Source organism: Wyeomyia smithii, chromosome 3, assembly GCF_029784165.1.
Source record: "Wyeomyia smithii strain HCP4-BCI-WySm-NY-G18 chromosome 3, ASM2978416v1, whole genome shotgun sequence".
Classification (NCBI taxonomy): Eukaryota; Metazoa; Arthropoda; class Insecta; order Diptera; family Culicidae; genus Wyeomyia; species Wyeomyia smithii.
Window position 1 is genome coordinate 257209551 of NC_073696.1, and position 24150 is coordinate 257233700.

General features: G+C 40.6%; 2 protein-coding genes across 6 annotated transcripts in view; one reads left to right on the plus strand and one right to left on the minus strand.

The window, feature by feature from the left end:
- LOC129730446 (open rectifier potassium channel protein 1) overlaps positions 1–4959 on the plus strand; it is a 55369-nt gene extending 50410 nt beyond the window's left edge. For both annotated transcript variants that reach the window (XM_055689775.1, XM_055689776.1), the window contains 2 exons: positions 2865–3395; positions 3449–4959. In XM_055689775.1, the coding sequence (XP_055545750.1) occupies positions 2865–3395; positions 3449–4576 (1659 nt within the window). In that variant the 3' untranslated portion in view covers positions 4577–4959. The remainder of the gene's footprint in view (positions 1–2864; positions 3396–3448) is intronic.
- A 131-nt stretch (positions 4960–5090) lies between these two features.
- LOC129732419 (inositol-trisphosphate 3-kinase A-like) overlaps positions 5091–24150 on the minus strand; it is a 167715-nt gene continuing 148655 nt past the window's right edge. For all 4 annotated transcript variants that reach the window (XM_055693305.1, XM_055693303.1, XM_055693302.1 and 1 more), the window contains exons 4-8: positions 24078–24150; positions 22845–22975; positions 22631–22771; positions 6308–6418; positions 5091–6231 (exon numbers count right to left, since the gene is read on the minus strand). In XM_055693305.1, coding sequence (XP_055549280.1) covers positions 5638–6231; positions 6308–6418; positions 22631–22771; positions 22845–22975; positions 24078–24150 — 1050 coding nt within the window. In that variant the 3' untranslated portion in view covers positions 5091–5637. The remainder of the gene's footprint in view (positions 6232–6307; positions 6419–22630; positions 22772–22844; positions 22976–24077) is intronic.

The following is a 24150-nucleotide window of genomic DNA, read 5'->3' on the forward strand; positions in this document are numbered from 1 at the left end:
AAATTTTGCAACGAACTTCCACGGCAAATTCAAACCCGAGTTTACATCTCCCTTTCCCATTAGATTCATGCATCTAACCATTTCATTTCCTGAGTTTAATGACCTGCGCTGGCTGGGATTTTACCAATAAGAACAAGCAAGTAAGTCGCAGATTCGTGCTTGAGATTTTGGGTTGCGTCACCGCGAATGAGAGGCTAAAGAAAGAGCAAATATTCAAACGGCTAACTCGTACGCAAGGTGTAATTGCGCCTGGTTAGCCAACTATCCATGATCCTTAGATTAGCTATAAATTCGAAAATTGACGAAGAATAATTATGCAAATTAAATTTACCAACATGATTGCTACAGAATCAGCACCTCAAGCAACGAAAGGAGTGAGGGAAGTTAGCCTCGAAGTTAAAATAAACGCTAACAGTGTCCCAGTTCCCGAAACCCTGGGGATCAAACGGGAAAGTGGGTCATCAAAGATCAACCGAGCCACAGATAGCGACAGACAACCGGCAGAGCTCCATAAACACGATAAAGAGGAACTAGCAACGGACCAATAGTTCTCTATGGACTTGAAACCGTAACGCTGCTCACGGAGGAAATACGCGCACTGGCCGTATTTGAACGGAAAGCGTTGCGGACAATAGTTGGTGGAATACAAACCGAAAGCGGAGAGTGGCGCAGACGTATGAATTACGACATGCAGGCGCTACTTGAAGAGATTTCCATTGTGCACCGCACGAAAGTCGGGAGGCTGTGTTGAATCGGACATAACCTGAGGACACCGGACGCTATAGCTGTAAAACCGGTTCTCTTCAGGAACCTTACCGGCACCAGAAACAGGGGAGGTTTAACGTGCTAGGTGGCTTGACCACGTTGAAATGGATCTACGAGTGTCGAGACACTTAGGGAATTAGCGGCGAGTAGGCCAGGGCCGAGGAGGCCGGAGGGAAATACTTGATATGGCACGAGTCACCACGGCTCTATGCTGCTGAAGTAAGTAACTGATATTAGCGTTCTCTTCTTCTGCAAGAAAGTATTGAAAAACCCCATTTCCCCATTTTTATTATTTATTGCTATTTTCCTAAAACGTCACACAATTTTAAGCCCTCACTCCCCGCCTCACTCCTACGTTACAAATAGTCCCGTTTTCCTTGTTTACCTCTTCCCTTTGCATGAAATACTGTATGCAAGCCCCGTGTCTCTGTCAGCGTCCAAAGTCATTTTCAATTGACAATCGCCTACGCTTTCAATTTAAAATCTCTTTTTCCCGTCCGTGCTCTTCAGCTGTCAAACTCGAAAGCATTCGTGCTATTTGTATGTGGCTCACAAAGTGCTCGAAAATAAAACGAATATTTTTCAATTGGTCTGTAAAAATATACCAGTTTTTAGGTATATATCATTTAAAACGATAAATTTTCTGGGAAAATTTGTTTTTTTTTAAAATGTTAGTCGTTATCTTTCGATTTTTAAATAAAGAATAAAAAACTACTCGAAATTTATTGAACTGTCATTCAATAAATTTCGAGTAGTTTTTTCATCTTAATTGTCATCGTTCGTTCATCTTATTTGTCATCCGAAAGATTTCGTATTTTATTCTTCATTTAAAAATCAAAGGACATCGATAAACATTTTCAAAAATCACGTTCCACTCAAAAAAAAAATCATCACTTATAAAACGTAAAAATCAGGAAACCGTGTAAAACTTTACAACCCAATTGAAAGCGAAAGTGAAAGAGGTTGGCAGCAGAGCAAAAATAAATGTTCCAATTCTAATATTGTTTTAATTGTCATTTTTGATTTGGCTTCAAACATTGCACAGATGAGCTAAAGATGCCATTTTATGATATTGCTGGTTATTTTGTATTACCTACGACTATTTTGTGAAGACCGTTTTTGTGAAAAGGGCAATGATGCCCAAGTAACAATTTATATTTTAAAGTATTCTTGCAGACTCTTTCAAAACTTATTTTGTACTTGTAATCCGCTTTAAAACCTGAAATGTTGCTTGGGATGACTACATATATTTTCAAAACCAGAACGGTTTCTTACACTATGAAAAAAAAAAATTATAGGAAAACAAATTAAAAAGCATTCAAAATTGATTGTCTAAAAAAGCTCTTTTTTGGTCTATTTTTGTTGAAAACTAAAAAAAGTTAGCTAGACATTGATGGTTGTCTTAAAAAAATTAAATAAAGAAACTATTTTTTTTTATTTCACTACTCTGATATTGCTTTATATTTTCCTATTTGTTCACGCCTTCTGAATTTCGAATTTAACCTAATTTTAAAAGGAAATTTTTACAAAAATAATTTCGCTTACGGACTATTAATCAGTGCTATATAATTTGGCTTGGGATAAAGTTGGATTTATTTAGTAATGAATTTCTAGTCTCAAAGTAATCAAGATATCGAGAGTAAGCAGACTGGAGAAAATCGATGCTGAAGAAACAATTTCTAGGCCTCCAATGTTGCAAACTTTGAAGCACTTCAATATCGCGGGATAGCTTGAAGCTATTTGTATTCTGGAACCTTGAAGACTCGTTAAAAGAGTTAATTACTCATACATTAAATGTGCCGCAAGGAAGCATTTTGGGGTTCATTTTGTTTATTATTTATATCCAAGTTACGTATTGGTTATATACAAAGTACTTGATCATTTCTTCTGTCAAGCCTAGACCAGACGTTAATATTACACTTGATACAGAGACGATTGATCACTTAGATCGGGTAGTATCAATTCAAATACATATCTGAGAGTTAGTATCGATAACAAATTCACTTTTATGTCTCACATTGATAATGGCTTCTTGCGCACGGCTGTAGAACACATAAGAAGTTAAATTTTTTTAATGCGTAAATCTTTTTTTCATCCAGCCGGTGTACAACGAGCCATCGGATCGATATAACAAAGCTAACATCGGCCGTTCGAGTTCCTGTCCCGATCTGACGCTGTACCGCGAGCCGGAAGTCGACCCATTAATTCTAGCTCGAAAACGAGCCTGCTCAATGTGTGTTCCCAGTATAGAACTGCCTGACAAGTCCAAATCGCTGCTAAGCCTTTCTTCGATCGGACGGCGTCTCTCCGATACCGACCTAAATCGAATCAACCGGGAGAAAACGTTTGGAGTACAGGCAGCCATGGTGCAGCCGGCCGAGCTGTTGGCCCGGGTTGTAACCGCCTTGGGTAATATAGCGCCCGTTGATGATGACACTCAAAGCATTCTAGAACAAGCATCACAGAACGCCGGTATCAATTGCTTCTCGGACTCACAGATCTTGGCTAGCGAAAAGACATCGTCAGGTTGGTCGATGAATGGATTTGACAAGAACAGCTACCTTGCGCCTCCGATGATGCGACCTCGGGCGTCGTCTGATATTGGGCTCCCACCGCATGAACCTCCAACGGTAGGTTTTCATGCTTTAATTTCATTATAGTCTAATTTATTTTATTTTTCTAGAATCTGAACGATTGGACCTGGAGTGTTGGAGACAATATACAGATCAAGGAATTGATGAAGGCTCGGCATAAAGCACAAACATCACGTCAAAATTTGCTGCGAGCGGCGATCAACAACAGCAAACAGTACGGATCGAATCATTCGGTCAACATGCCACCAGTTAGGGACGAGCTGCAACCGTCCATTTCGACGACCAATCGAACGTTATTACAACGGCTCAATCCCTTCCGCAAGCGGTCCACTGCTAGCGAAAAGAAAAACTCTATCTTCGACATCGAAGCTCCACGGCCCGCCGTGGAAAACTATCTGGCGAAAACGGCAACGGGAAGAGCTTCGATGTTCAATTATCCCCAGCAGCACTATCTATCGAACACGGCCACCGGACGTAGAAGTCTTTTTGCTCTTCCAACGCATGAGGAGCAGCAAATCCTAGAAACCACGACCATCGGTGATTTGATACGGGCACTGGAAATAATGCACACAAATGCCACATTTAGTCGCGAGGACGATCTGCCGCAACGGAAAGCTGGCACCGCAACTCCACCCAAAGTGCCATCGTTGATGAACCTCTTCATGAACAGCACGCAGGACAACGCTGGTTCGCGAAGAGGATCTCTCAAACCTCCCCTAACCCAGTCCTTAAGCAATCCCCTCCCGCCTAGTCCGCTTAGTCAATCCAATCCAATCCCATCGCCCAATCCACCACCGTACAGTGCCACCACCGGTTATGCCAGTTCTCCCATCCCGATGCGACGACGCTTCAGTGTCCGTCCGTCTAACCTCGCTCTCCCCCCAGGCAAGTGCCCTCGCTCGGCCAGCATATCCCTGGACACAAAAGCCCCTCTCACCGGATCATCAAATTCGATTTACATACCAACAACGTCCCTGCAGCGACGCCTGTCCGCTAGACCCAATACCCTAGCGAATCAGAACCAAAGTCTTCTCCTCGTCCCGTCGATGATCGGAGGAGGATCCGCCCTCGGTGGAACACCTCCAAAACCCAAACCCTGGCGACCGGCACTGCTTCGATCGGACTCGGACCAAGTGGCACCTCCGACACCGCGGCAAAGAATGCGACACAAAAGTCTGGGTCAGCTGGAGGAACGCAAGCGTACCGAATCCAGCTGACCGTGGAACTAGAGCAAGAGACAACAAGTGAAACCGAACAGTATTTCCTCACTAATGAGTAGTGTCGTAGTTATTTATGGTAATGTTTTTTTAATATAGCAAACACAAAAACAGTGAAACGTAAAGCAATAGGAACGCATCGAATTGCGATGCAGTGGGAATCGATTCCAGTCAAAAGGTTGTGCCTTAAAAAAGCCATTCCAATACATAGTTTTAAGTTAAGTTAGGTTGTTCATCGAACGATGAAGATAGTTTTTTTTAGAAAAATGAATCATTGCGGGCAAAAATGATACAAAAATATCGAAAACAATGTAGTATCATAATGCTTTACGACTATTTAATAGTTTGAATATTTTGAACAAGTAAAATTTTCAAAAGTTTAAGTTTCATATTATTATTACATCCAATGGAGTGAACAATCCCGTGTCCCTTGTGGCTCTTTGGAATTCAAGCCTTTTCCTTTTTTAACGATGACGTTTAGAGCAAAATTTCTTTCTAGTTAGCGTAGACAACATTTAGTGCACATTGGAGTGCAGAATATGGATTTATTCATAAAATGTACATTGTTTTATGATTATATAATCTTACAACAACTACGCGTTTGCTTCTCTACACGCAACTTCTGGAATAGCCGAATGGAATAATGACATTATGTAATGATAAATATGTTCAAATGATTAACGCATTTGTCTATAATATAGTATAGTAAGAACTAGCAACAAAAAATCTCTTCTCATATAACGGAAAAACTAAACTGCCTAGCTTTTCACTCATGGTAGCCGCCTTTGCTTGCAGACTGATTAACCGTACGTTGTAATAATACAAAGTTGATTGTATACGTTTCGCACTAGAATGCATCTAGTTCAATTTGAGATTCTTAAGAAACACAATAGAAATACTAGACGTTGGAGCTTCCGATGCCGTGCAGTCCCCCTTCCGCAAATCGACAGCTCAGATTCAGTTCTACGTCAGTTTGTTGAGCTCGTGCCAACACAAACGTATCAACAATGCCTATTTTAGTTGCTACTTAGTTTAGCCTATGCATCAGGAGCTGAGAAAGATTAACTATTCGAGCTGGGAACATCGTCACTCTTGCAGTCGCAGTTGTTGTTGTTCACGCAGTACGCCACACTGCTGGAGGATTCTGAAGGAGCGATTGTGCTGATTGAAGTAGGCGACGGTGATTCCACCGAATTTAACGTCATCGAATTTAGTTCCACTAGTAAAGGAGGCTGCACTGCGTCTTCGTTGTTTGATGTTTGCTCACTCCGACTACTGTTGTTGCGAGTGTTGTTGTTGTTGTTGTTATTGATGCTGTTGTTGCTGAAATCATCCAGATCGGGCAACGAAAGCCTCGGTATCCGCTCGGAAAGTGCCGCCTGCTGCGCTTCGTATACCTCGTCAAATATCTCGATCATGTTGTTGATCCCGATCATGTAACCGTCCTCGTGGTTCCCGACCTTCCACTTGCTGTCGTGCGTGATGGTCACTCCGTCCGGCAGGGCGACCGTTTTGGCGAAATCAATTAACCACACGCTGGCGTTGTGTCGGTCATGCACGAACAGCAACGAACTGCCGATCACTTCGTGTCCCTTGAAGAAGTCCGAATAAGCCAGGGTGGCCCGGATCGCCTTCAGCCGTTGGATGTATTTAGGCTGGGTGGGAACAAAGAATTGATGATAGGTTAGTTTTTCTTCTTCGAAGAATGCTCTCAAAGGGGTTGCTTCTTACCAATGCGTGCGGGAAACTTTCGGTGAACTCCTGGAATGCCTCGCTTATTTGCTCACGGGATTTGGTTGTTTTGAAGTCCTTCGAGCTCGTTCCGTCACTTTTCTTAATGCCCTAGAACGATTTTCAGAGAAATGAAACTTTGTAGTACGAATCGAATTATTATTGTTAAAATAATATGGAGCATGGAGACGCATCGTTATTTGTGAACTCAACATGACAGCAGAGTATGCAGTACCATGATGTTACATGTGAAACATTCGCTACATTAATATGTTCGAGCTAATAAAAAACTCAAAATGATAAGCTCAAATTTACGAGAATAATAACTTGCTAACAGGGTAACTTCAGGATACCTATCGATTTCACTGGTCGACAAAATAAAAAAAGTGCACTCCAAAAGCTAGTTGCAACAGCTTTGAACCATGGCTAACGGAGCTTGTAGAATACCTGAGGTATCTCACACTACTTTAGCGTTACAGCGTTGAACTATTTTGTCAAGCAGAGGACCCTTCTCTCGAGGCAACTCGTGGGATGAATTCCAATCGAAAGCAACAAATTTTAAGCCCGTGCCCTAGCAAACTTCCTTTGGCGCACTCCATGGCGAGCAGCCCTGCAAGGTGGCTCGCCACAGGCAGAACCGAGGAAATAGAGCTGGAGGAGGACTTCAACCTAGATAGCGAATTGTTGGACGAAGGACGCTCGGTAGCACCACTTATCCTTGGTTTCCTTTGGGGGAAAGCGGAGAGCCACAGTCGAATGACAAGGGAAAACCCAGCTCGTGCTGCTATCAAACGAATGGCTGGAGACCACGGCGTCTTCTCTCAAACCGTGGGAAGGAGCGCACCTTCGTGTCTTTCATGCTAAGAATCTGTCAAAGGCTTTAAAATTCATGGAGTACTTCCAGAATAGTGTGAATACCACAAACAAGAGAATTTTCCATTAACTCCAAAACCAGAACGACAGTTTTTCCACACGTGCTTGGCGAGTATTCTATCGTAACGTTACTGGAAAAACTCTCGAACTGATGTTGGAGCTGGACTAACAGTCTGCTTACAATAGCGCGACACAGAGCTTCCTGCTGAACTGCAAGTACGGCAACGTACGTATGCGGCAGATTGACAGAAAGTCTTCCTAACACAGACGTGAAATGCTTTGTGGCAAAAGGCAGGAAAGGTACATTCGGAAACACCCTCAGGAAGTGCCCCGCTACCGCCTGTATGTTGCAATCCATCGATGGTGAAGAAGATTCCGCTGAAAAACCGTAAGAGGAGTACGCATGATCGTCCGACCAGTCGCAACCTTTAGAGCCGCAATCCACCAAAACACACGATCTGAGTATCTGCCCGAATACCTTAATTCTAACAACGTTCATGTATGTTATGCAGAGAATGAACCATCTTTCTTAGATCTCACTTTATGTAGCGCCTCGATAACGGAGAAGGACAAACACTGGCAAGTCTATGTAGGGTATCCAACCACCTCAGGAATCCAAAGAACACTAAAGCAGGTATTAAACGAAACAAATATTTGCTCTTTTTGGTACGGATTTTATTTTGCGCAAAGAAATTTCGTACCACTAATAGAAAATATTGGCTTCGTCTAATGCCTGCTTAGCTGAATTTTTTTACGGAACTTTTTGTCCAAAATTCAATTCGGTGAAAAAAGATCAAACTCTGCCTGAGGCACCGCGACTACGCTACAGCATCTCGGATCCAGACACTCGGCATCACGTGACTCCGCAGTGATCGCTCGTCCATTGTTCACGGAAATTTCAATCAAATTAATGCTAAGCTCTTTTTCGTGCTTCACTCTGGGACAACTGGCGGATCTTTGAGGTGGTGTTTATATCGAAGCCGGGTAAAAAACCACAAAACATTTCCTTAAGCTTTTAGATCCATGAAAAAAAACTCGAGTTCGGGTAGGGTTTGAAATAATTAATGTCGAGTTCGGGTTGGGTACGGGTTTGAAAAGCACGATGGATTCAACCAATGCTTTCGAGAAGGAACATCACAGCTGCCCTAGGAGATACGTCTGTCACAGTAGAGGCAATCAAAGGGTGTCCTCAAGGCAATTCTATATAATCGTATGTGTAGTGTTGCTTAAGAGGAGGGTTGAACATTACCTCAATACACCAGTCATTATACCCTTTACCCGTTATAGTAAAGGGCACATGTCATCACTCCCTCGATACTGAATAGGGTAAGACTGAGTTTCAGCAATGAAATTAAATTCCTTGGCATCATTCTGGATGAAAAGCTAAACTAAGCTGCTCAACTAGATGCCGGCAACTTAAGCGATCTGGGCTGTGTACTGCAACACTGTTTGATGAAACTTAGGAATTAAAACCACAATTATTGGTCTTATATAAATTTATATCTCATATCAACATTACTCGACACGTAGGGTAAATCAACCTATAGTGGACGCTTTTCTTATGGTGGACCACTTATAAGATTAACTCAATTTCTCCTAACAGCAAACCAGAATTTATAAATGTTTCTCGTAATTCTGATGCAGATTGGCATGTTTCTTGGTGAAATTTTTCTGAAAATCTTTTGAGTTTGCGCATAAACTTAGTAAATCTGGCTAGTGGTTCACTATAATTAAGCGATCCACTATAGGCTTTTTAACACTATAACCTACCTTAGCCCACGTATAGTGTCCAAAGATAGGGTAGAACTGTTTTGGTTGAATCAGCTCCTTCAAAGAACCACCGGTCAGATTAATACCATTTGTGCGAAAACTCGAGAGATTTCTAGAAAACTTTCCCCGGGAAACATCTCATCTAGTTAATCTGCATCAGAAATACGAGAAACATTTGTAAATTTAAAATTATGAAGAAAGTGGTCCATCCAAGGTAGTTCTATCCTATATCCGAGCATATGAATGAGTCTGGCGTTCTTCAGATTGACTCCATTTCTTTTAATATAAACCGGAATTTATAGGGTAAATTAACCTATTATTGAACCCTTTCCTATTGTAGACCATCCGCCAAATTATCTCAATTTTTGCGAAAACTCGGGGATTAAAAAAAAGTAGAAGGTTGTATCCAAGACACGACCGCATAAATGACGTAGAACTACGTACACTATTAACAAATGCATTGAGTGTTTCATTACCCTAGTAACACAACTGATTTTATCAAAGTTTCATAGCGCTTTTTTGGCTGTATTGAACGCTATGAAACTTTGATAAAACCAATATTTTTAATTGGGTAATAAGTTATAATGTCTACTAATGAAGGGTCGTGAATTTCGTTAACCGGATTCAGCAGTTAGCAGAACGTGCCGAGTTAAAAACCATACACAGCACACACACACAAATCATACCATATCATAGACACACACACACACATCATACCATATCATACAGACACATACACATCATAGCATATCATACAGACACACACACACACATCATATGATATCATACACACACACATCATACCATATCATACACACACAGCAAGCAAGCGACCAATCAGAGGACGTTATTTCTATTTCAACAAGGCTTGACAATTTTCAATAGTGCAATAGTTCGTAGATTCAAACAACACTTTTCTCCATTTGGGCAGATGCGTGTATAATTTTCCAATCGATTGCTGCAAGAATGAAGAAAATCGGTAGAACCAACCGACCTATAAGCATTTGAAAAGGGACAAATTTCGTCCCAGTTTTTCAGTTTGCATCCCTGTGTGGTATGCTAAAGTAAAACGTAGTTCCACGTCAAAAGGCATTTTGCTGTTCAAAATTGGATTTGATGATGACGATCTCTATGCTGCCCCAACAGTGGGGGACTAATGGCAGTCTGGCGAGGCACGCTGAGAAGAACCGCGCTGCTACTGAGACATGGTGACCAACCACAGCGCAAGTGATTTATTTAATTTGAAGGTAGCCACAGGCGCAACCCGCTGTTACTTCTGAGCGCTGTATCTGCTTCTACTGCTGTCAACGTTGTGGACGCTCGCCTTCCGACTAATGAATGTAGCTAGTTTTCCCAGAAACACTCTTTTATAGCCGAAGGGTGCTACGTAATAGGCCACGTCTAATTCTCTAATATTCTTCAGACGAATTATTCCACAATTCGCATTCGATATTTGTTTCCAGCGAATAAACACCGATGGTGCTCTCACACACGCAACGGTTTTAACCCGTATTTTATTGCGGTTTGTAACATCAAGCGATTTCGTTTGCTCGTTGTTGCGTGTTGCATCATGTTGCAACTTGGCAGCTGGGAGACGACGAAATTCTGTTAATGCTGATTGATTGAATCGACTTCATATTAGCTCTGCATATTCGAATTAACTGCCTTTGTGAATGCGTTCTAACAGGGCAGTTTGTTATTCAAAATCGGTTATGTTGATCGCAGCCTTTGTGCTGTCCCAACTAGTGATGGGAAATATCGCCCAAAACGGACATCGATAACAATCGATAATTTCGGGGTTTTTATCGGTATTATCGATAAGTATCGATAATTTGAGAGCTAAAGTTTGCGGTGAAAAAAAAAATTTTCAGATGGCGATGAAAAAAAAAACAATTTCAGATGGTGATAAAAAAAAACTATGCCAGATAATTGAGTTGGATAAATTTCCCATGGAAGGTCATCATGTTAGCTTCCCCACAAAAAAATATTACGTCCTTGTGTGCAGCCTTCCGGCAGTGAACCGGAACATTCGCCATGGCGGACGAAAACATGCGTGTAGCCATGTTTTTAAGCTTTTTCTTCGTTTTTTTTATTAATTCATCCTCGTTTTCGCAACAAAATTGTTGGAATAGGTCTTGCGCTTCAAGTTTGTCCAGAAATTCTCGATGGGAAGCAGGTGGGAGACATTGGGCGGATTCGCCGACTTCGGTACCACATCGATATTCAGCCGCTCCATCTCCTCCAACGATCGCCGACGTCAAATCTGGCCAGAACACCGTGTCTTCGCGCTTATTGTGTTTCTTGATGAACGTCGCAACTTCTGTCAGGCACTTCGTACTATAAATTTCCCCGTTCACGGCCAGCCCGGAGCGAAAGAAGAGCAACTTTAACATTCCTTTCTCACTGATTGTCAGCCACAGCCGCACCTTCTTTGGGAACTTGGTCTGTGAAATAAACTTTACCTCGGTGCTTACTTCCTTCGTGGGGGAGGTAAAATACGAAGAGCCCTGCTAGTCGTTGCCATCCAGGGTGAGATAGGTCTAGTCGTCCAATACCACTGCCGCGTCGCGATTCGCCGGGAAAATCGACTTTACCATCTTATTCAACCGCTGTCGCTGCGTCATTGCCTGCAGCTCCGAGACCAGTGGACGGGACTGCCGCTTTCCTGCATGTATGTTCTCTAGATGCTTTTTCACTGTTTTAGAGCATACACCAACCTCTCGGCCAAGTGCGAGCCACTTTTCCCTCGGTCTTCCTCTTCAGCACCTTTTGAAGCTTCTTGTCGCGCAGGGTCGTTGGTCGTCCGGAACCGGGCTTTCTTTCGATGCTCTGATCGTTGTCCAATAGTGTCAAGATGTTGTCCAAGAACCGGCATACCCGGCGTCCACAAAGTGCCGCACGATGTCCGTTTTTGACGCGGCGGGGTACCGTTCTTTGAACGCGCACACTTCTGAACGGAGTAGCTTGACTTTTTTCGCCATCACAGTTAGAGTTTGACTGATAGAGCTGTCAAATTTTTTTTGCTAACTCATGGGTTACTATGATTGATGATGCATGAGTAGTTTCGTCAGTGCGATTAAAGGTAAACCCATGAAAAATCGGCAATTTTTGTCCATTTTTTTACCGCAAACGTTATTCGACAAACGCAATTTTGCTATATAAATTTGTTAAAAACAGAGACAGAGATGGCCCAAACAGAATGGATACGTTTGCGTTGCGTTGACGTCAATGTGACAGTAAATGTATGGGCTAACTGTCAAGTTGCCGCAAACGCAGCCGCAACGTATCCATTGTGTTAAGGCCTTGAATGACAAATTTTACGATACTGCGAATGAAAATTCAAACAACCGGACGAGTTAAACAGTTTGTTTTGGAAAGTCTTCGGGTTCTACGCCGGGAGTGCTTTCTACGGAGTAGTATCAAACCGAAGTTCATTTTGAAGGTTGTATAATTAGGGAAATAATTGAAGCAGGCAAAATTCTGTCAATTTTTAAATGGCCAAAACTTCACGAAAAATGAATCAATTCTGACAAAACAGGTTTCATTTTACTGGAAAACTGTCCTAGTTTCCTAGTATTACTTGAGAACTGGACGTGACCAAGGGTCACTGGAAATGTTTCAGATTTCAGGAGTGTGCGCCAAAGTGTACAGAGCGTTGCAAATCGAGCGAGAAGTAAAACCTTTCTTCTCCTTTCTGCTTGAGAACGAAACATATGTTACGCTTCTCGAGTCTTTTGTACACACGCTTTGGAGATACTCTTTCTTCTTCATGCATTCCCTTGAGTAGCAGCAAGCACGCACCGACACGAACACACTCTTTCGTATTGCTACTCAGCTACCGTAAAAGAGTACGTGAGTAGGAGTACTCGACTAAAATTGCTCTACTAGGAGTGCTTGAAAAACTGTGCTCGAAAACGAAAATGCTTTCTTCCCGGTTTAGCCTCATGCACCGACAGTGGGGTAACGTCTAGGGTATCGGACTGCTTCGGTTTTACAGCAGTTTAATGCAAAACCAGCCGAAGCGAACCGCTGCCGAAGTAGTCCGATACCCTATCATTTTTTTTCCTATGCAACCATCGCAAAACATCTTGAAATAATTGTCTTCGGCTAGTAGTTCTCGCGAGTTGGGCAATAGGTACACACGAGTACACATGAGGAGAGTAGACGGGAGTGTGTGCATATGATCTCGGGAGTAAATGCGAGCAAGAAAGAACGTGAAATAGCTTGAATAGAGAATTCTCTACTGTGTGAAAGCGGCATCACCGAGAACCTCACATGAGGTGTTGCATGCCGTTTACGAGCGAGACTAACAACACTGAGTGTACATTTTTGCAACGCGTAGAACTTTTTCTGACATTCTGTTTCACTTAGGTTCATATGTTGTCAATAAATCAGAATTTATTTCGGGTTCATTGGTAGCCAAAGATTAAAAATTCGCCGAAGAATCACCGAGGTATTTATCAAGTATGGGTGTTGATTTTGGCGGTTTTTTCCCTGTTGGGTACTAATTTTCTTTTAGCTTGCAGCACTCTAGCAGAATTCAATCGAACATTGTGGGTGTGTAGGTCTTGTTAAACCAAGCAACTTTGCAAACTTGCGTTTGAAAATTTATCTGGATTAACATTTAAAAAGGTCAGATTATTTTCACGCGGATTTTCTCTAAAAGGTTATTTATGCAGATTTTCAAATTAACGTGGTTTTTTACGCGAATTTTTGAATTAAAGCAGTTTATCAAGCGGATTTCTGAATTAACATGTTTTTTTCACGAGGCATGTATCCCCCGCGTAAGAAAACCCAACTGTATTTGAACCTTTTCAATTAATCAATATATTTTAGTAAAAATTATCTGAACTTTCCTTCAAAAATATAAAAAATTGAGTTAAAGATCCTACTCTGAAAAAAATATAATTTTAAAAACAAAAAATGATTTTAGAAAATATCGGTGATCTCAGATTTTTTTGAATTAAGTATTTTAGATAGACAATTTCGTTGCCTAAAACGTTCTTTGTGTTGCAAAAATGTACACATTGACACACACTCTTGAAATCCGAAACATTTTCGGTGTAGGTTGGTCACACCCAGAGTCTATGTTTATAATAAGAGTCCCGCAAAGATGAAACCAAAGGAACCAAATTAGTGTCAAACGAGGGTACCAATCGAGCAATGTAAATAAACAAGGTGATAATGTTAGGAGTGGATGGAAAGTGTTGTAATTGAGCGTAATAAAGAATATGTGTTTTTCCGAAGTTTCACTTACACATTTCAATCCAACATTAAACCTGTACACTGGTTCACTCAAATTTAACAAAACATTACCGGTGTAATCTTTCAAAACTGTGTACCTTGTGAAGAATTTCAAAAAATGATATTCGCTTATGCATGGTGAAAAACAGAACTGTATAGTTTTTGGCAACAAACGGCATAGAAACTGTGTTGCCGAAACGATAGATTTTCTCTTCGCGCGACTCTATATACACATAGACTCTGGTCACACCAAGTTCCCAAGTAATACTAATATAATACTGTTGTTCTAGTGAAATGAAACCGGTTATCAAAATTGATTCATTTTTCGTAAAGTTCTGGTCATTTAAAATTCGAGAGAATTTTATTTATCTCAATTATTTTGTCTACCCCAGGATATTTTTTGGCGCAACAATTTCGTTGATTTGGATTTTTAGTGGAACTAAAAATTGTTTGTTGGGTAACAGATACTTTAAACTTAAACAGTTCCAAGGTAAACTAAACAATTACCAGAGAATTACCAATAGACTGCCGCTATGCATGTCCATCATATTATAAGAGTTGCCAAGCCAAAGAAAATGCATTTTATTACAATTTCGTATCATTGCTTTTTATGAGATGGTGCAAAAAGTTTGGATATTTTTTAAAGTTCTCCAGTACTAAGTTGTCGAATTCATCTGTTCTTAGGAAACTAAAATCTATAAATACCTTATTAGTTACCATTATTTCTCAGAAACTCAGTGACACCCGGGGCTAAAGGTTCGCCCGCACCACCCCCAACAATGCTAAATCTTGTCGAATAGCAGCACCCAACAAATACCTAGCGGCAGAAGCAAATCCTGAGGTAGGGTAGGTGAGGTCTCCTTCTTTTGAGTCTCCTCCAGTAACCGGCCGCACTGACTTTTGCTTACCCTTATAATATCGATAATTATCGCTAACGTCAAAAAATTAACGATAATATCGATGACCATCATTTATCGATATTATCGATTAGTATCGATAAGTTTCCCATCACTAGTCCCAACAGTGGGGGTATTAAATAAATAAAGTACAACAGAATTTGATTGTTAGGATCCCGCGAAGAATGTTTGCTTGTGTTGATGCTAGGAAATTTTCACCCTTTAATTACTTGTTTTTTTGCCTTGAAAAAAGGCATTTTGCTGTTCAAATTGGATTTGGTGATGACGATCTCTATGCTGCCCCAACAGTGGGGGAATAATGGCAGTCTGGCGACACACGCTAAGAAGAACCGCGCTGCTCCTGAGACGTGGTGACCAACCACAGGGCTAGTGCTGCTGCTAAGGAAGGACGACTGCTGTTGACAACTTGTCGCTGTCCAGAACTATTATGAGCGGCTTCGGCTGAAACAGGCTCTTATATAGGCCAAATAGCATGTTTTCAACTGCAAGGTATATGATTCTGTCGACCGTGCTTGGGTGCAATCATATAACGACCAATCAGAGGACGTAATTTTCGTTTAAACAAGGCTTGACAATAATCAATAGTACAATAGTTTGCATAATCAATCAACAATTTTCTACATTCGGGTGGATGCGTGTATAATTTTCCAAACAATTGCTGCAAAAATGAAGGAAATCGGTTGAAAACAAACCGATTTATAAGCATTCAAAAAGGGACATATTTCGTCCCCTTTTCGTTATTAGTTTTCCTATTTACATCTACGTCAAAAAACTTCTATCGGTTAACATTTTTTCTAACCAATCTGCGCAGAATCGCAAGAAACATTTATAAATGATTCTGATGCCGATTGGCTGGATAAGATGTTTCATGATGGAAGTATTTGGAAAATTCTTCGAGTTTTTGCATAACTTGAGATAATCTGAGGGGCGGTCCACTAAAGGATATGTTCCGTTCAAGACAGTTCTACCTAAATGAAACGACAGCTCAAGTAAAACTTAACACAGTTTAACGACTGAACTGTCTTGGATGGACCACTCCCTCTAGTGGACTACCCGTCTAAATACTTCCATTTCTCTTGACAATACAATATCGCACGCTAGCCTGGGGGGCTAATGCGGTCTCGATCAACTAGACTAGTTGAGAGAGTTCGTTATCGGTATTGTTTTCGGCACATTTTGCACGTTATAGGATAAGTACAACGATACACCGTGCCCTAGTGCTGAGTCGAGAAAATTCCCAGCTCAAAAAGATCTTCAACCTGATCGGGAATCAAACCCGATATCACAACCGTGTGGGAGAGCTAGCCGAAGACCACAGAATCACGAGGACCACTTTCTCTTGACTTGAATCTTTATTTATTAAATATTATAAATTAACCTAGAGCGAACCCCTTTTCTGTAGTGGCCCACTTGCCAAATTAACTCAATTTATGCGAAAACTATAAGGATTTTATAAATCTGCATCAGAACCACGTGAAACAATGATAAATTCCAGCTTATGTTAAGGGAAATTGAGTTATTTCGACGGTTAGTCCACTACAGAGAGTGGTCCATCTAAGGCAGTTCCACCTAAATAAAACGAGAGCTCAGGAAAAACTTAACAAATTTAAACGACTGGCCTGCGTTTTAGCTAGGGTTGGGCCACCTTAGATGGACTACTTCCTTTAGTGGACCACCCTGAGGAATAACCGTTAGCTCTCTTGATATAAATTGGAAATAATGCATGTTTCTCATGATTCTGGTGCAGATTAGAATAAATTAACCTACAGTGAACTCCTTGGCTTTGTTATCCTATAGTGGACCAGCCTTTAGGTAAACTCAATTTCTGTCAACAAAAATCGAAATTTAGAAATGCTTGTGATGGAGATTGGCTCGATAAGATCTTTCTCGATGGAAGTTTTCTGAGAATCCCTCGAGTTTTCGCATAAATTGAGTTAATCTGACCGGTGGTCCACTAAAGGGCGTTATCTATCCAAGGTAATTTTACTCTAGCTGGATAAGATGATTCCCGACAAGAGCTCTCTGGAAATCCCTCGAATTTTTGCATAAATTGAGTTGATTAGACATATGGTCCACTAAACGATGTGGTCCACTAAAGGATGGAATTTTTTCAGACAGTGAGGCCTCACTACTAGTATTGAAATCTGCAAAATGTGTTTCCAGACTTGTCTTGGAGTGCAGTGCAACACTGGGAGAGCTTTCCTGCCTCGTCAGAGTTACGCTACTTTGGGTACTCGGTCAGCATGTTTCCGATCAAAGGAAAGAGCTGAGCACTTAGACACGTTGAGTGACATTATGTTAATCCGGCAGCAATCATTGAAGGCTTCTTAATCGAGTTGAAGATTCTGGGCGTCAAGAGTGTTTTTTATCGTGTTGAATATTTTCGAATTCGAAGACCAAATTTTTCGTCGTTCGTGGACAACAGGAAAAGAAACTACCCAAGGTGACTGCCTTGAGGAACGCCGGAAAAACGGAGAAGGGAAATAAGGTGTGTTCACCGAGTTTACCAGAAAGAGTTCTACCAGTTAAGTAGAGGCGAAGCCAAATTAGCAGGTTGTCGTTTATTCCCATTTTGTCGTATTTTGCCATAGCAATCACGTGGTTTAGAGCTGATTTCCTTATACTGAACCTATTTGATACCGCTTACAAATAAACTTCCAAATCGCGAAAAAAAAATCCGCGTTATTGTAATATAATCACGTTCAAAAACACGCATTAAAATAACTCGCGTAAAAAGACCCCAGGGTATATCATCCACTTGATGACCGCGTTCAATCTCCTGAGTAATGAATGATGTGACATTGCTATAGATTTGTTGTTGTCGAGCGCTTGGGCACCGAACAATCATAAGTCAATTTCTTAAAAATAATTATCTCGAACAGCTTTGAGACAAAACTCAGCGATGCGATTCCTCGGTAATTTCCAACAGTTCGCTTCCAACCAGTAATTACCAATAGTCCACGCCAAAAATCGAAAGATTATAATACGCCTAGCTTTTTCGTTGGGAATTAGAATTACGTTGTCGTTTGTTGTGAACTTTTGTAATAAACGCCCAGCTCACCATGTAAAGAGTATCATGAAAAATTTAAAGATAACTTAGTTATAAATCAAAGAAAAAGAGTCTGTCAATGTTACTTAGGTCCTTTAGAAGAGTTACGCGAGAACTCTTCCAGCATTCAGGAGAAACGCCCGTCGTTAATGATAGGTTAAAAACCTTGACCAGAGGCGCTGCCAGCAAATGCAAACAGTTTGAGTGTTCCACAAAAAATGTCCCAGTTTTAATATTTTTTTTTAAATTGACAATTTTGATTTGGCTGGAACTTTGCATAGACGTTTCTATAGGCTATCAATGCCATTTTGTGCAATTTGTTTAATTTTTTTGGAAGACGACTCATTTTTGAGAAGCGATTGAAAAATGCTAATTAAGAAAGGTATTGATGATTATAAATATTTCAGGGCTAAATCGGTTTGTTTGATTGGTGTGATGTCTTCGACAAAGTTGTAGATAATTGTTTCGTCTTCCCTCAAAAAAATATACTTTCTAAAAAACAACTTTTTTTTGACAAAAAAAGTTTGAAGAAAAATTAAAAATTATTTATCTAGAAAAGCTCATTTTTTAAAAATCTCCTTTTTTTACAGATACTACAAATGATCATGATCATGGAAAAATCAGGAAAAAAAGTTAGGATTTTTCGAACTCTCATGCGCTCTAGTAAGCTGGTGCTATCGATTTCGCCACGCAAATTTTTAGTACCAAATACAGCTTGAATAATGTCTCGACGAGTCTCAAGCGGCTTCATTCCTAGCAGAGCACATCGATGTTAGTAGGGTGGTAGGTCGTTAGGATTACGCCACGGAAGTGTTCTTAACACCCGACGGATAAACTTTAGATTCGATTTTGGATTCCCACACAGTTTCATAAGGTGACCAACCAACCGATGTAATACGAGTATTGATCGGGCTAGGGAGCAAAAAATGGCACGTAAGCAGGATCACTTCAGTCGTTTGCCATTTTCAAAGCTGACGATTGGCTTTGTCGATGATTTTAGAATAATGTAGCTTGAATTGGTGAGTTGGTAGTTCAGCAACACGGCAAGATCTTTGTAGTTGTTGTAGAGTTCCCTGCATAATCGGCTTCATTCGTCAACATAAATGAAAATTGCTCCATTCGTCAGAAGTATCGTCGCAGCATTGAAAAATACTTCAAACAGTAATGTACCCAAATTGCTTCCTTGAGGCACGTCAGAGAATGAGATAAAACTGTCAGATACTGTTGACAGATTTTCACGTGAAGCTGTCTATTTAGGTTGACCAGACGTACCGTTTTGAACGGGACAGTACCGTTTATGCGACCATTTTAAACCGAAAAAGTCTCAGTTACAAACTAAGACCATGAGAACCAAGAAAATTGTTACACATTTAGAACTTACAGCCGACTCTCAGTAATTTTTTGCCAAGACCGGCACCACTGAGTGCTCGGTTAAGAGAAACAGCTGTCACATATTTTCGTAAATCTCGGTTTAACCTAACTGCAAATTCGCGATGCGTTGCTGAATCAATGGTTTTCATTGTTTCTTCTGCTGAATTCTCACGAAATTAGAGGTTAAACCGTGATAGCTTGAAAAATATGCATTACCGAGGTCGAGAATCATTTTCAAATGTGTAAACAAAATTTTGATTTCCCACTGAATATTTTACCGAGTTTTGAAATTCTCAAGAAATTTTTAAAAATCAGTCTTTTCATGTGTCCCGTTTTTAATACTCATTTGTCCCGTTTTCTCTCCAAGAAAATCTGGTCAGCCTATGTCTGTTGCTCAAGTAAGCCACCTGCAAAATTTATCAGAAGTTTCTAGACGATGCACAGTGCAGAAATCGGTTTTCTTTTTTTTTTATTTGGATGCACTAAGTACCCAGAAGTGTTCACAGATATCTCCTGGGTTGTGAACAAGTATTGGTGAGCTTCGGGAAGCATCACAAATTGTAATACAAGCATAGCAAGCGTCAACGTCCAGAGCAATCATTAGTTTCACATTTCGTGTTAAATTGTCGCGCGTTTTCTCAACGTTGGTAAAACCTAATTACTTCGTGTATTCCAATACAACAAAATGGAAAATAACAATCAAGGTTAGTGCAATATATTTCATTGATAGAGAGACTTGGTTTTGATTGCGTGTATGATTAATCGGTATGATGAGTTGGTGAAGGTATTAATCCTTAAAAAATGCGATCTCAAACTTTCGTTAGCGTTTTAAAAAAAGTTCCACCGAGTTCCTGTCTAAAACATACATCAAAAGTTTGCTTGAAGTGTCCTCTACAAAATATTTTCTGCTGTATATTGTCCGAAATTGGGGTCCGAAACTCGAAATGAGAGAAATGCAGTAGAATAAAAAAGTATTTGATGAAAAAGTATGGTTTTTGGTTGGAGTCACCGCTTGCTCCTCCTCGATTCGGTGAGAATAATAATAATGAATACAACCACATTTCTACTCGTGAGTGCCTCAGAAACTTTCTGAGAGCTGCTCAAGGAGAATTAAAAACGGCGAGCTGCAGAGCTCGTTGACAATAACTCCCCAAAAGAACTAGTATTTGCTGCTACTGTTTCGAACAACTATTCCAATTCGTCTGAAGATGACCCAAAACTTAGCTTGATAATATAATATGCATCATGAAGAATTTTAAATTGTTGGTTATTCTGGTAATTAAATATATAAGAAATAATAAAAATAATACGTAAAAGAATACCTAAAAAAACTTTTTTTTTCGTTACAATTGCGCATAAGTCTCTTTTGCAATTATGTAAAAGTAAGTAAAATATAGAAAACGCAGTTTTCGTTACAATGTACAACTTTTACAAAGAGTTTAACGGTTTCTGGTATAGGATGAGTGCGTTGGCGTTTGGGACAGTTTTGTGATTTAGTGTATCACATAAGACATTTATGCATTTAGTAGCTCTGAAGGTAACGAACAACTTTCCTTGTTACATCAACATGTTTTATCGACAAAATCGTGTAGTTTTGATTTTTGTCCCGTCTTACCTTACATTCAACGCACTGTGCGATGTAGCTCAGCAAGGAGAAGGTTATGATTAATGGTGTAAAACGCGGCCTTAATGTCGATGTATATGGCGTTAATCTAAGCTCCACTATTGCACCGATACCAAATTATGTATATTCGCACAGCTCAGTGTACACAGAACGATTGGGTTAGAATCCATATTAAGAGAAGCTAATATAATTTCTATAAGAGCTGAATCTTGATGATGGTTCCGAAGCATTTCGATCCAGCTAACAAAGAGGTTATCTCACGATAGTTACTTAGAGATGTCAAATTTCTCACCTCTCTTATGCATCAGCAGCATGTGAGATATCGTTCATGCAGAGAGAAACATTCGGTGTTGGAGTTATCTGTTGAAAATCGCCTTTTAGAGACGCAAAAAAACCCAATTTCTCTCTCAACCTTTTGGGAACACCAACTAGGAAACTAATACCTTTAGTAAAGATCAACTTTTAAACCCCGTGGTAGCTGAATGCTTGCTGAAAAAGGTGTCCATGCACGTTTATTTTATTATTCTGAGCAGTATACAACAACGTCTGAACCGACATCCAAAATGCAAAAGGTAGGTCCGTCTGAAGACTAACTTACGTGGCCCTATTAGGCCACACGACAAAATTACTGTACTACAAACAATTCAGAAGTGAATTCAAATCGAAATAATTAGTTTAGACCGAAGCGAACGAGAAAAAATGATTGGAACGACTGGAAGCTCGATACTTAAAATACCTGAGCCACAGGTTGTGATCAAATTAGGCTTGAACACGATTTAAAACAATATCGATTAAACTGATTCGTGTCACCTTTGATGATTTCACTGGAATGCGGATGATATAAAACTATTCAAAAAATATTGTTTTTTTTTTTCGATGCTCAAGAACAAAAGATAGAAGAAAATGACAGGTTAAAAAGCTGCTACAAGAAAAGGATCCGACTAAGCCCGAGACACGTTTACAATTTGGCAATTGATTTGACAGTGGCAATGATTTTGAAGCTTGTGCACATTTTGAGCCTAGAAAAATCTTGAGAGTGCATTTCTAGGCAGTCCGCACCTTCTTTCAATAAGAGAGTATTACTAATCATTTGTTTTTGGCTTTTTTCCCTTTTGTGTAAAGCATGCCCGAAAAGTGTTGAGAAGAGTTCGAGTCTGACAAAGAAAACTCTGTCAAAATCCATTGATCAGCACAAAACCAGTTTGTAAAAATCGATTAAATATTCTCTGCTGTGAGATTGCATTTATATTGATAAAGAAGGTGTGTTCAAGTCTCCCCGTCGTTTGCAATCGGAATCTGATAAAAATTGGGGAAAAATAGCTAAAAGTATCGTGGAACTCAGTGTCTGCTAGGCATAATAATTTACACCGTATGGCACCAAATTTACACCGTATGGCACCTGGCACCAAGTAACAAACACTGTGGCTTTCTCAAATTCAAAGCGTTTGGCTAATCTAAAAAAACACAATATTTACCTCTATCCGAAAGCCGAGCGTCGAGGTACTGGAGATTGTTTCCCGCCATACCATGTAGCGCGGCTTGGTGACTCCCTTGGCCCGGTGTTCCTCCTCGGTCGGAGCGTTCGGGTCGATCTGGATCATCTTTTCGTACATGTCCTGCAAGAAATAAAAAATCGAAAAATAAGTTAAATAACGTAAATGCCCAACGGGCAAACTTGTAACCCGTTACCTTTCGCAGTTTCGGCTTCTCTTTGGCTTTGGAAAGTTCCTCCTCCAGGTAGGTCCGTACGCCAATTTTGCAGTCCATCACGCACGGCTGGTAAAAGTCACTCAGCAGATCTTGCAGCTGGATGTAGGTGGCTAATGGTTGAGGGGTTTGAAAGTTATGGAAAAAAGCGGTGTACACTCGTGCTGGACGGAGGATGTAGTTAATAATGGGTTTGCCTTGTAGGTAGAAACGCTACAATAGAGTATTATTCTCTACTCGAAGTATGAACCACATTGTAGAAATTTGCATCCTAATTGGGCTGCTTCACGTGAGGTCCAGCTTCACCATTAGACTAGTTGAGTTCGAAAAGTATGTATATCGATTTGGAAGGAAACTCGATTCCATTCATCGCAAACCATCGCAAAGCGGGTGAAAGTTTATTGCACTTAGAAAGGATCCGACGATTTTATTGAAATCGTCGGTAAATTTAAGTTTATTACGAACAACTTAATGGTAATGACCCCTGATCAGTTACAGTTTGCATTATTTCAGTAATAATTTCAAATAAAGAAAAAAAAAAACTTAAACACCCACGAGCCGCAATTTGTTGGCTCCCTCACGCGCACCCCCAGCAGGTGAGACAGGACAGGAGTGCAGGCATCCAATTAGTAAGCAAATTAAGCGGAGCTATTTATATTCTCCCCGGGTCTATTTGTTCAGCTGCGGTAATAAAAAAATAAATAAATAAATGAGAAACGCGGCGGCAGCACAGCATCAGCAACAGCCGAGCCGAGATGCTCTCCCACCCGCAGAATGTGTGTACGCTGCTAGCTGTTTACTATCTGTTTGTTTTGATTATCCAGTAACAGTCTCAGCATCAGCCTATAGGCCCCAGAGTGCAGTGGCAACAAGGCAACGGCAGGCTGGCACTCACTGGCCAGTAGCAGCGATTTATCGGATGCGTGCATAGCATTAAGTAACTAGGCAGGGCAGGGCGAAGCTGCAAGCTGCAACTTTGCAAGATTAGCACACCGATGTGGAACTGGATTAATCCGATAAAATCTTTACGGGATTCGCAGCACGTTTCACGTCGTAAACAATAAATTGAAACATCATGATCTACAATACGCCTTGTAATTGGTTTTTGCACTGGAATCGAAGCGGGGAAACGGAACCGGTTTGGGGAGTGTTTTGCTGTGGGATTTGTGCGTGTGTGTGTTTTTTCTTCAATAAGTTTTCTTCGCAAAAGGATACATTCGCCATCATCGCTGTTCACCTGGCCCTTGTACTCGGGTACGTACGGGCGAATAACGTCTTTCATGAGGAC